This window comes from Berkeleyomyces rouxiae, assembly GCF_048999995.1.
Source record: "Berkeleyomyces rouxiae strain 22BRR77 chromosome Unknown BrBRR77_ptg000001l, whole genome shotgun sequence".
In the NCBI taxonomy this organism is placed as follows: Eukaryota; Fungi; Ascomycota; class Sordariomycetes; order Microascales; family Ceratocystidaceae; genus Berkeleyomyces; species Berkeleyomyces rouxiae.
In genome coordinates this window covers 1,813,210-1,824,417 of record NW_027396491.1, presented here as the reverse complement: position 1 = coordinate 1,824,417, position 11,208 = coordinate 1,813,210, and the positions used below count along the sequence as shown (strand labels likewise).

The window sequence follows — 11,208 nt, the reverse complement described above, 5'->3', positions numbered from 1 at the left end:
CGATTATACAACTAACTGCATAGTTACATACATATGTACTGTGCCTTTTACGATCATGCATCGGGGAACCACGCTTCGTTAGTAATGTGGTTTCGGTCAGCCACACACGCCACACTGTCCCCGCATTTTAATGAGGCTCAATCTGTCTTGGCTTGTCTTGTCTTTGCTTTGATTTTGACATCTTCCATGGGCTTCTTTCGTTAAATTTCGTTTCTTCTGTCTTCTTCTGCCTTCCTGGATGGGTCTCGGTTATTGCGAGTAGGATGGGGACTTTGGAGGGAGGCCAGGGTAGGGCAAGGCGAGTTTGACTGGGTGCATTGATGCTCTGGTGCTGGCCAATGGCATGGCGGTATACGGCCATTTATTCGGCCCAGGCAATGGGGAGATAGCCGGAGTGGGAGTGGGCGTGGGCGATGAGGAAGAAGCGAGGGGATACAACAAGCGTGAGGTATGAGGTGGGTAGGTACTGGATAAGTAGGTAGTTATAGGGAAATATTTACATGTATAACTACATACATAGTTATGTGCTTGCATCATTGAGGCGGTAGGAAAAGGCAAAAAGGGGAAACAGAAGCAGAGCGCCCTTCTATTTGCTTAGTTACATCTTCCCAGTCTTCTGCTCTCTCTCTCTCTCTCTCTCTGTGGGCCAGCGGCCTGGCGGATGGAAAAAGCGGGATGAGGCGGCATGAAGGATTGAGGGGTTTGTCCAGCACTTGCTTCATTGGCGTGAAGGGAATGTTCAAGCGCCTTGACGGCCTGTCATTGGATACATTCGGTAAGAGCTTGTTAGCTAAGCAGCAGAAATTGACGCAGGAAAATCTTGCTTTTTTTTGCTGAGCTATATGGCTACCAACAGGCGTGATACCGGCTGCCCTGAGTGGGCTGTTTAGTTGAACTGTGTCTACTTTGGTAATCATTGCCGCCTTGGCTTGCCTGGATGGCACCGCCGAGACGTGCCTTTCTGACCTGGGCTGGGCTGGGCTGGGCTGAGCTGGGCATATCATATCCATCAAGCCCGGCGTCAGGTTGCGCTTCAGATGTAAATCCCTCCAACCCTGTTGGCACATAACGCCGCACCGCTCCGAGATCTCCGGAACCGACGAGCACATATAAGTAGAGTAGACACATATGTATGTACATACACACGTAACGCCATGCCTTTGCGGATGACGTGGGCGCGAACAGTGAGTGGCTTGTCTTTGCTATGATGTAACCCTGGCCCGTTCTGTTTCTGCTCCATGTTGTGGTGTCATAATACTGTTATGCGAGCAGTGTCGAGGCTGATCTAACAAGCCAGGTGTGGTGTGATGTTTGCTTGTTATCTCTGTAAACCACCGCCATCACCATTATTACTCTGGATATACGACTGGAGCTGTAAGAAAAAGAGTATGACCCGGCCGCAGAAGAACATATACATCCATCAGGCCTCGATGGCCAGTGCCAAAAGAGACATCGTGAGACGCGCCAGAGCACGAGCAATTGCGTGGGCGAGCGAGCTAGTCATCCGAGAGCCTCACCTCACCACGCAGAGCAGCAGAAAATAGCACGAGGCTACAGAAAAGCAGAGGGTTGGCATGGGCATTGGCGAGAGCTCTGACCAAGATAGAGGGTACCTGGCTATGATTGGTCCGAACAGGCAATTTGCAGCTGTTTGTTTAGGTCCGAATGTATCACACTAACCAACTGCGTCGGACTGCGAAGCCGGACCTCTCTCCAGCTAAAGCTATCCAATACAGCAGGCATGTACCAGGACACAATGTTAGTTTCAGGGTCAGCACACAAGTGTGCTGATGGGAAAAAGCGAGCAATGGCTATTGTGTGTTTAGATCATCAGCAATTGGTGGGTGTAATTGGGTCCTGCCAACGAAGGACCTCAAGCAATGACATCGATAGTTGAACAAGTAGTAGGTGAGTTATCCGTAGTTATTTGTAGCATGCATACAGTATGTATGTATGTGTGTATGTACCTGTACACACAGCTGGCCGCACGTAGTGGGACAACAAGTGGACGGCCGACACAGCCCACGAATCAGGGCCCAGGAACACCGCCAAAAAGAGCTGCACGCCCAGTGCATTGGATGGACTACCATGGAAACGCGAGACCAATTGCATGCGGTCAAGGGCGGGCATGAGAGCCAAGTGAGGGGCACAAGCACAAAGCACAGAGTCGCCGAGAGCCCATAATTCTGCTGGCAGATGTACAGGTACATCCATAACTACATACTTGCACAAAATGCCCTCGCTGAGGGAAAAGGGCAGGACCGACAACCCCTCCTCCGCCTCCACCAGCCCGCCCAGGCAGGAACAGGTGGTTTCCATATTTGCATCCATAAGCTGCTGCCCTCCAGGAATAAATAATATAACCCGCCCTCTTTCTCTTGCTCTCATTTTTCCCCTTCCTCTTCTTCTCTTTCGCTCCCCATCTACTTCCTCTGTTTGTTTCTTGATCCTCAGGTCCAGGATCATTTACACTTACACTCTACGTAAGTTACCGTCACCTGTCACCATCCTGTGTTCTCTTCCTCCGCCCTCGCCAGCTGCCTGCAGACCGTGCTATTGAATTGTTGTTGCTCCTTTTGGTGTTGATGTTGCTATTGCTGCCCCGCCTACCACAAGCTTTGCTGGCCCGGCATCAACAGATACACAAGCCATCATCATTTGAAGCTCTAGGAATCACCAATGGCCATGGCCCTGTTTTCATCTCGTTCCATCACCTCCTCCTTCCCCCTCCCTCCATGCCAATGCTTTTGCCCCCTCTTCCAATCCGACCAACTTCCCCTCCTACAACACATACACACACACGCCCAGCCCGCTGACACCCCAATTATCTTTTTAGAGCCCTATACAATTTTCAACAGACTTCCGTCTATCCATCACAATGGCCATCACCAAGGTTCACGCCCGCCAGGTCTACGACTCTCGTGGTAACCCCACCGTCGAGGTCGATGTTCACACCGAGACCGGTCTCCACCGTGCCATTGTCCCCTCCGGTGCCTCCACCGGTACGTCCTGAACCCCCTCCAACAACTCTACAATAACAATACTGACAACTTCTAGGCCAGCACGAGGCTTGTGAGCTCCGTGACGGTGACAAGTCCGCCTGGGCCGGCAAGGGTGTCCTGAAAGCTATTGCCAACGTCAACGACACCATTGCTCCCGCCCTGATCAAGGAGAACTTTGATGTCAAGGACCAGTCCAAGATCGACGAGTTCCTGATCAAGCTGGATGGCACCGCCAACAAGACCAACCTGGGCGCCAACGCTATCCTGGGTGTCTCCCTGGCTGTCGCCAAGGCCGGTGCTGCTGAGAAGAAGGTTCCCCTGTACGCTCACATCTCCGACCTGGCTGGCACCAAGAAGCCCTACGTCCTGCCCGTTCCCTTCATGAACGTCCTGAACGGCGGGTAAGTTTTTAGAATTACTTCCACATATCCAATCCCTCCCACACCCAGCAACTAACAGGTTATTTAGTTCCCACGCCGGTGGCCGCCTGGCTTTCCAGGAGTTCATGATCGTCCCCTCGCAGGCCCCCTCTTTCACTGAGGCCATGAAGCAGGGTGCCGAGGTCTACCAGATCCTCAAGTCTTTGGCCAAGAAGACCTACGGCCAGTCTGCTGGCAACGTCGGTGACGAGGGTGGTGTCGCCCCCGATATCCAGTCCGCCACCGAGGCTCTGGACCTGATTGTTGCCGCCATTGAGAAGGCCGGCTACACTGGCAAGATGAACATCGCCATGGACGTTGCCTCCAGCGAGTTCTACAAGGTTGAAGAGAAGAAGTACGACCTGGACTTCAAGAACCCCGAGTCTGACCCCACCAAGTGGCTTACCTACGAGCAGCTGGCTGCTCTGTACAAGGAGCTGGCTGAGAAGTACCCCATTGTCTCCATCGAGGACCCCTTCGCTGAGGATGACTGGGAGGCCTGGAGCTACTTCTACAAGACCAACGACATCCAGATTGTTGCTGACGATCTGACTGTCACCAACCCCCTGCGCATCAAGAAGGCTATTGAGCTCAAGGCCTCCAACGCCCTGCTGCTCAAGCTCAACCAGATCGGTACCCTGACCGAGTCTATCCAGGCTGCCAAGGACTCCTATGCCGACAACTGGGGTGTCATGGTTTCTCACCGTTCTGGTGAAACCGAGGATGTCACCATCGCCGATGTTGTCGTTGGTATCCGCGCTGGCCAGATCAAGACTGGTGCTCCCTGCCGCTCTGAGCGTCTGGCCAAGCTGAACCAGCTGCTCCGCATTGAGGAGGAGCTCGGCGAGGAGGCCATCTACGCCGGTACCTCTTTCCGCACCGCTGTCAACATGTAAATTGTTGATGTGTAATGCACACCAAAGTGAATGATGAGCTGCAAGCGTTTTCCGCACAACACGCCTTGATGGCTTGTTATCCTGACGAAAAAAAAGAAGCAGCGCCTCTCTCGGCTCGACACGAGCAAAACTAACAATTGGGACTTGGCGTTAATTTGATACTCGGGAATGGCTCTTATGAAATGAATTAAAGAATATTAATTGATAACCAGCGATTAAGCGTGCAGTATGAAACAAAAAGTGATTTATGTTTGTAGAGTTTTGTAGGTAGTTCAACGTGATGAGGTGGGATGTTCACAGACCCTAAGCTCACTGGGTTTTCATCTCTGATGGATGCCCCGCACTTGACACTAAAGTGTTGCTGGAGAGACCCTTGAAGAATAACAAAGAATAGTCATTGGACATAACAATGAACGACCAAGTTTAACCTGGCAAAGTGGTGGATGTTTTCTCGTCGTTGTGAAAGAGCATCTAAGCCTTCGTCATCCCAGGCAAAAATCCCAGCACACACAACATCAAAGATCGAAAACTAGAGGGGTTATCACGATTTGCCTTTAAACTTTTAGGGGTCTTTCTTTTGTTTTTATACGACCGCCAGTGTCTTGAATGGATTTGTATTTGTACCCTACGTGGCTTCAGGGTTTGATGTGTATTCATCTTGCACTATCAGCCTGATAATCTTTTTCCCTTCTCCCTTTCTACTCTGCTATACTTTCCCAACAACAGCCTCATATCAAACAGGCAATAATCCTTTCATCCCGCACAACAACCATGAGTGGTCAGCAAGATCCCGTGGACTTTGAGATCCTCGAGGGCCAGAAGGAGAACATCCAGTCTCTGCCTGGCGGCCGGTCTGCTCGCAAACTGGCCCAGCTCTACTCGCCGAACCCACTGAAGCCACTATCGACACCCAACCCCGCCGACACACAAGATGCCAACGCGGGCGAGCGGGCCAAGTTTGAGGAGGAACTCGCGGCTATAGACGAGTCGGACGATCCGCTTGACGTGTACGACCGCTATGTGCGCTGGACTCTCGAGGCTTACCCGTCAGCCCAGGCCACGCCTCAGTCGCAGCTAGACCGGGTGTTGGAGAGTGCGACCAAGGCGTTTGTCAGCTCGGCCCAGTACCGCAACGACCCGCGTTATCTCAAAATGTGGGTGTACTACATTCAGTTCTTCAGCGATGCGCCGCGCGAGACGTTTTTGTTTCTTTCGCGCCATGGCATTGGCGAATCGCTGGCGCTGTTCTACGAGGAGTATGCCGCGTGGCTCGAGACACAGGGCCGCTGGGCCCAGGCCGAGGAGGTGTACAAGCTGGGCATTGAGCGCGAGGCGCGGCCGCAGACGCGTCTGCTGCGCAAGTTTAGCGAATTTGAGCACCGCATGAGCGAGCAGCCGGCCGAGAACGTGCGCCCGACTTCGCCGGCTATTCCTGTCGCGCGCGCGGCCCTGGCTACAAAGATTGACCCGTTCGCGGCGTCGATGCGCTCCGATGACCCCCAGGCCCCCAAGCCGTCGGCTGGCCTGCCCGGCTATGCGTCGCCCAAGTCGAGCAAGGTCAAGGGCAAGATGGCCATTTTCTCGGACTCGGATGCAAAGGAGCCGGTCATGGGAGAGCGTGCGGCCGAGGGCCCACGTGGATGGGATTCGATTGGGTCTTTGTCGGAGCGCAAGAAGGAGAATGTCATGGAGCCCAAGCCTTGGGTTGGCGAGACGTTGAAGGCGGGTGGCAAGAAACCGACTGGGCCCAAGATGGCTATTTTCAAGGATGCGGTAAGTTGAATTTTGTTTTTGTTGTTGCTGCTTTCCTTCTCAGTAAAAGCTGTTGTCATCTTGACTCAAGAGAGAGGCCCCAAGGAAACAGAGAGTAGTCCCGGCGGCGAGGCAAGCAGCTGCCTTCAACTCCAGGGTTCCTTGTTTACTTGATTTCTCTGTGCGACTGACTTGGCTGAGTACCCCTGAAATTTCTTTGCCTTTTCCCTCCCCTCCATATTTATGCCCAAATGTTGATGATCATAGGACTAATTTACGGCATCGCGACCGCCGTGGCGCGCTCTGGTATATTTTGTTTCAGTCTCAGAAATCAAAATCTTATTCTTCACAACCCCAACAAGCTGTGTTTGACCAACTCTCTCAGTATAAGATATCGTCGGCGTCGGATCAGGTGGTAGTGAACCCGCGCACCGGTAAGATGGAGCGCATCTTAGTTGACCTTGAGGTAATCTACCCGGAGCCCAATATTCGAGGTGCAGAGCTTAGTTTTGAAGAGGTTTGGGCACGGAATAGGGGCTGGCTGGATCACTCGTGGGACCAGGAGGAATCGATGGTTTTGGATGATGATGTGCTACCATATGACGAGAACTTCACACCACAGCGACAGGATGACCAGCGACAACTGCAACAGCAACAAAGGAGTGGTCATGGGCTAAAGCTGGAAATGTACCGCGATGATACCGACAGCCGCGGCGACGAGAACGCTTCTTCACGAGTAGAGCGACCACTACAGCAGAAGTTGGCCATCCACCAAGACAGCCCCGGGTCACGGCCGGGTAAAATGCAGATCCATCGCGATGGAGTCGTTCCCCAAAAGCAGAAGTTGTCAATACACCGTGACGACGAGCCTATCGTGCCTAAAAAGCAAAAGATGACTATCCACCGCGACGAGTTTGCTAATGAAAACAGGAGCCCTTCCTCCCCTCGGCGGCATGTGGCTTCTCGCCTGCCTACTCAAAAGATACCAGTTCATGGTGACGAGCCAGTGGATGAGAATGGCATGGTTATCCAGCAACAGTCAAAGCCAGCAAAGAGTAAAAAGAAGATGGCAGATTACAATGAGACACAGATCAGTATGTTTCTGCTGACAGTAGCATCGACGATGCAAAGTACTAACTGTCTCAATAGTCAAAGCCAAACTCGACTCGCCCTCACGGCCCAAGATGTCAAAGCGCAAGAGCATGGCAGCAGAGCCTACGATGACGATTCACACCAAATCTGCTACCGACGATATTTACGACATCTTCAATGCGCCTCTTCCGTCACAGAGCCAAGGAAAAGCCGAATCGGATGATGAAGATGACTCGGATGAATACGATAGCGACGCCGAGAGCACAGGCACTACACGCAACGCCGATGTCGATGTCGATGACAGTGATGACGATGATGCCAAGAGTGATTGGTCCGATTACACGGTCAAGAAAAAGGGATCGAACATGGATGATCTGACGTTTAAAACGAACCCTGACTTTACAGTTCGCGGCGTGATTGACGAGGACGAAGATGATGATGAGGATTCAAGTGACGACGATGAAGACTCTGAAGAGGATGAGGGGGACAATGAAGATGAAGCAGAGGAGAATCAGCCAGATGCCTCGGAGCTCCAGGGGACAGACGAAGCGAATCAGTCAAGTCACACCTCTGAACAAGAACCGTCCTATCAGTCGATAGAAGATGATGTTCTGGAACCGATCGCCCAAAAGAAGCAAGAACAAGAACATCATACCATCACACACACAAAGTTCATCCCGGTACCGCCCGAGGACTATGTGCCTCCAACACGGCCATATCGCGACCCCGCTGTGGTTGCCAACAACAGACTGCCCTTTATGACGCCCATCACTGAGCGGACCGAGATGTCACTCGACTTCCAGCAGACACAAGGCAAGACCCCTAGTCGCAGTCGAGGAATGATGCACTCTATGCCAGAGGAAGATGAAGACGAGGACGAGGAAGGGAAAGAAATTGGCAGCACGTTTGTGGACCCCAACGAGCTTATGAGCAGTCCGTTGATCGATATGGGCAAGTCGCCTGTCAGTTACAACACCAAAATTGCCCAGCCTGCTTTCCCCAAGTCTAGTACGAAGGTTTTAGCTCCCAAGGGTCCAATCATCAAAGACCTACAGATCAATCCTATGGACGAAGCTATCCGAGCCGAGATTCTCGACAAAATGCGTCCTCCGCTAGAGACATACACGGGGTTTTTTGACCACCGGGGTAAAAGCTACGAAAAGGGGAATGAAATCCGGCGCTTTGCAAGAGCCATGTCCAAAGCAAAGTCGAGCGGAGACCACCTTGCCGGTCCGGTCATCCGTCTCCCTGATAGCCAGGGCATCTACACAGTTAAGAAGGAGCTGGGTGCTGGTGCCTTTGCGCCAGTCTACCTTGTCGAAAACTCGGCTCCGTACTCGAGCCAGGCCGACGAAGCGATTGCTTTGCTAGGGCCCATGGCACCCCTATCGCGGCATCGCAACCGCCTCGAGGCTCTCAAAATGGAGACACCACCTAGCATCTGGGAGTTTTTCATGATGAGACTTGCGCATAACCGACTCGGGCCACAGGAACGTGCTGCAGCATCACTATCACATGCCCATGAGTTGCATCTGTACAGAGATGAAGGTTTTTTGGTGCTGCCCTATCACCCCCACGGCACGCTGCTTGATGTCGTGAATTGCTTCCGGGCAGAACCGTCGGGCGTCATGGACGAACAACTGGCCATGTTTTTCTCGATTGAGCTGCTACGTACGGTGGAAGCGCTGCACTCAAAATCAATTATGCACGGCGATCTTAAGCCTGACAACTGCCTGCTACGCATAGACGCGCCCCCCTCTTCTAGCTCTGCGTCGGCTACGACTACGAGTTCGCCTGACCTTCGAACAGGTGAAAATGCGGTTCTGACGGCCCAGTATCATACAGATGGTAGCGGGGGCTGGAGCACTCGCGGCGTGACTCTTATTGACTTTGGCCGCGGAATCGACATGCGCGCATTTGTGGCAGACCAGGTGGAATTCATTGCCGACTGGAAGACCACGGGGCAGGACTGCGCCGAGATGCGCGAAGGTCGGCCGTGGACATGGCACATTGACTACCACGGCCTTGCGGGCATCATCCACACACTGCTGTTTGGCAAGTACATTGAAACTGTGCGTGCCGATCCAGGCACAGGCAATGGTGGCAGTGGCAGCAGCATGGAAGGAGGTGTAGCCGGGGGTGCACTCAATGTCGGAGCGGGCAGTCGCAAGTACCGCGTCAGGGAAAACCTGAAGCGCTACTGGCAGACGGACATTTGGGCCGAGTGCTTTGATATACTCCTCAACCCGGGCCAGTTTGTTGAACGCGATGGCGAGGGTGGCAAGATGCCTGTCACGAGGGGACTGCGGCGCGTGAGAGAGAGCATGGAGGCGTGGTTGAGTGCAAATTGCGAAAGGGGTACGGGACTGAAGACGTTGGTGAACAAGGTCGAGACACTAGCAAAGGGTAGACGGTAGATGTAAGTGGGAGCAGGGTTAGTGTACACGGTGTTAGGGTTGGATGTACCATAAAGAACAAGTAAGAGGCTGCTCAATGTGCGGGTAGTTAGTTGGTTGTATATAACTAGTTATGTATTTACTTGTACCACTTGACTTCATTTGCGTGGGCACGGGGAATCGTTCGGGCTCGTATTGAAATGAATGTAGGACAATTTTTGAGCTGAGAGTAGCGAGCTGGCTGTAGTGGTAATTGAACAAGCTCGACGTGGCTCGAGTGAATCAACGAGGTGTGAGGTGTTGGACAAAGATGACGAGAGCAAAATGAAAGAAAAAAAAGCGCCACAAGTTGGGGGGTGGGGGCTGGTGGGCTAAAACAACGAACAAAGAACAAAGTATACAGCCCAGCTCGTAGTAGTAGTAGTTGTTGTCTTTTGTCTCGGTCAATACGATAATGATGATGTGATGTGGGGGATTGGGGATTGTGCGTGTGCAGTAGTACAACTACCGAGTGCCTGCACTAAGTGGGTGGGAGGCTTTTTTTTTTTACGAGTTGAGAGCGAGTGGCCATTTCAAGTGAAGCGCCGGTCTACGAATTAACCTTCGCCGGATAGTCTGGCATGTTTCGTCTGGGAACAGTGATTTTTTTTTCTGAGTTGTTTGCATCGCTTTGTCCTCTCTCTTGAGTCTCAGAAGTCTTCCCGCGATAGCATCTTCTCTACTGTCTTTTTTTTTTTTTTTTTTTTTTTTTCCCTCTGAAGCTTTGCCATTGGCCGGGAGGGCTCCCCTTCATCCAACGTCGCCACCTTTTGTGGTTGCTCGGCCAATCACAGCTTTTGAACGGCGGGCCAATCCTGGTCCATGCAGCACCTTCCCCCCAGAAACCCTTTGCAGGCTTAGGCTCTCTGGCCCCCGCTTTTCTGTTGGGCTTTTTGGCCTCCTTGGCTCGATTTTTTTTTTTCCCTCAGCTCGCCCGCTTTTCCGGTCTTTTTTTTTTGTTCCTCGCAACTCCCTCTTTTTTTGTCTCCCCCAGTAGCTCAAGCCACACGGTTTTTCGTCCAGCCACATCACGCCTCTTAAGCCTCAAAGCCTCATTTTTGAAAGCCTCACCCCGACAGCCTCAAAGCCTCAATTCCTAAACCTGCTCTGCGAACCTTGCTTGTTGGAGCGACTCCATAATCGTTTAAGCTGTCGCGGTCGCCCCAAGGAGCTGCTAGAAGAAGCCCGCCGGGCTTTTTTTGCTTGAATGCGCTGCGCGAAACCGCCAGTTTTGTGCCATCGTTGACTGTGTTGTTTTTCTCTTTTCCTTTTTTTCCCCCCTCGGCCTTGCCCAACAGCCATCATCACCACTCACGGGCGCACAAAACCCCCTTCGTAGCGCAGTCTTTCTGGGCCTAGTTAGAAGAAGCTCAGCGACTGTGGAAGCGCCGCAATTCCGCGCCTGGCGTCAATAGAGCAGCTTGGCGATAGCTAGGAAAAAAAAACACCCATCACGACGACCACCACGACAGAAGCGCGCCTTCACTTCAGACGCGCCACCGTAGAGTAGAAGGCCGAGACGAGCAGTATCCTGGATCTTCTTATTCCTCTTTCGCTTTCCTTTGTCGACACGTCTCTTCCCTCTCGATTCTCTTCTCCGAGCCTTTAGTTC

At 52.5% G+C, this 11,208-nt stretch overlaps 3 protein-coding genes across 3 annotated transcripts; all 3 read left to right on the top strand.

The window, feature by feature from the left end:
• Positions 1–2,878: 2,878 nt before the first annotated feature.
• BROUX77_000535 (uncharacterized protein) lies at positions 2,879–4,317 on the top strand (the record flags this gene model as incomplete). The annotated part of the gene is made up of 3 exons (XM_073750210.1): positions 2,879–3,002; positions 3,058–3,403; positions 3,471–4,317. 3 exons carry the CDS (start codon positions 2,879–2,881, stop codon positions 4,315–4,317), a joined length of 1,317 nt encoding a protein of 438 aa, XP_073608772.1.
• A 771-nt stretch (positions 4,318–5,088) lies between these two features.
• On the top strand, positions 5,089–6,099 carry BROUX77_000534 (uncharacterized protein; the record flags this gene model as incomplete). The annotated part of the gene is made up of 1 exon (XM_073750199.1): positions 5,089–6,099. The coding sequence occupies one exon, from the start codon at positions 5,089–5,091 to the stop codon at positions 6,097–6,099; it is 1,011 nt and encodes a 336-aa protein (XP_073608771.1).
• A 409-nt stretch (positions 6,100–6,508) lies between these two features.
• On the top strand, positions 6,509–9,578 carry BROUX77_000533 (uncharacterized protein; the record flags this gene model as incomplete). Its single annotated transcript, XM_073750188.1, has 2 exons — positions 6,509–7,163; positions 7,219–9,578. The coding sequence occupies 2 exons, from the start codon at positions 6,509–6,511 to the stop codon at positions 9,576–9,578; spliced, it is 3,015 nt and encodes a 1,004-aa protein (XP_073608770.1).
• Positions 9,579–11,208: the final 1,630 nt, after the last annotated feature.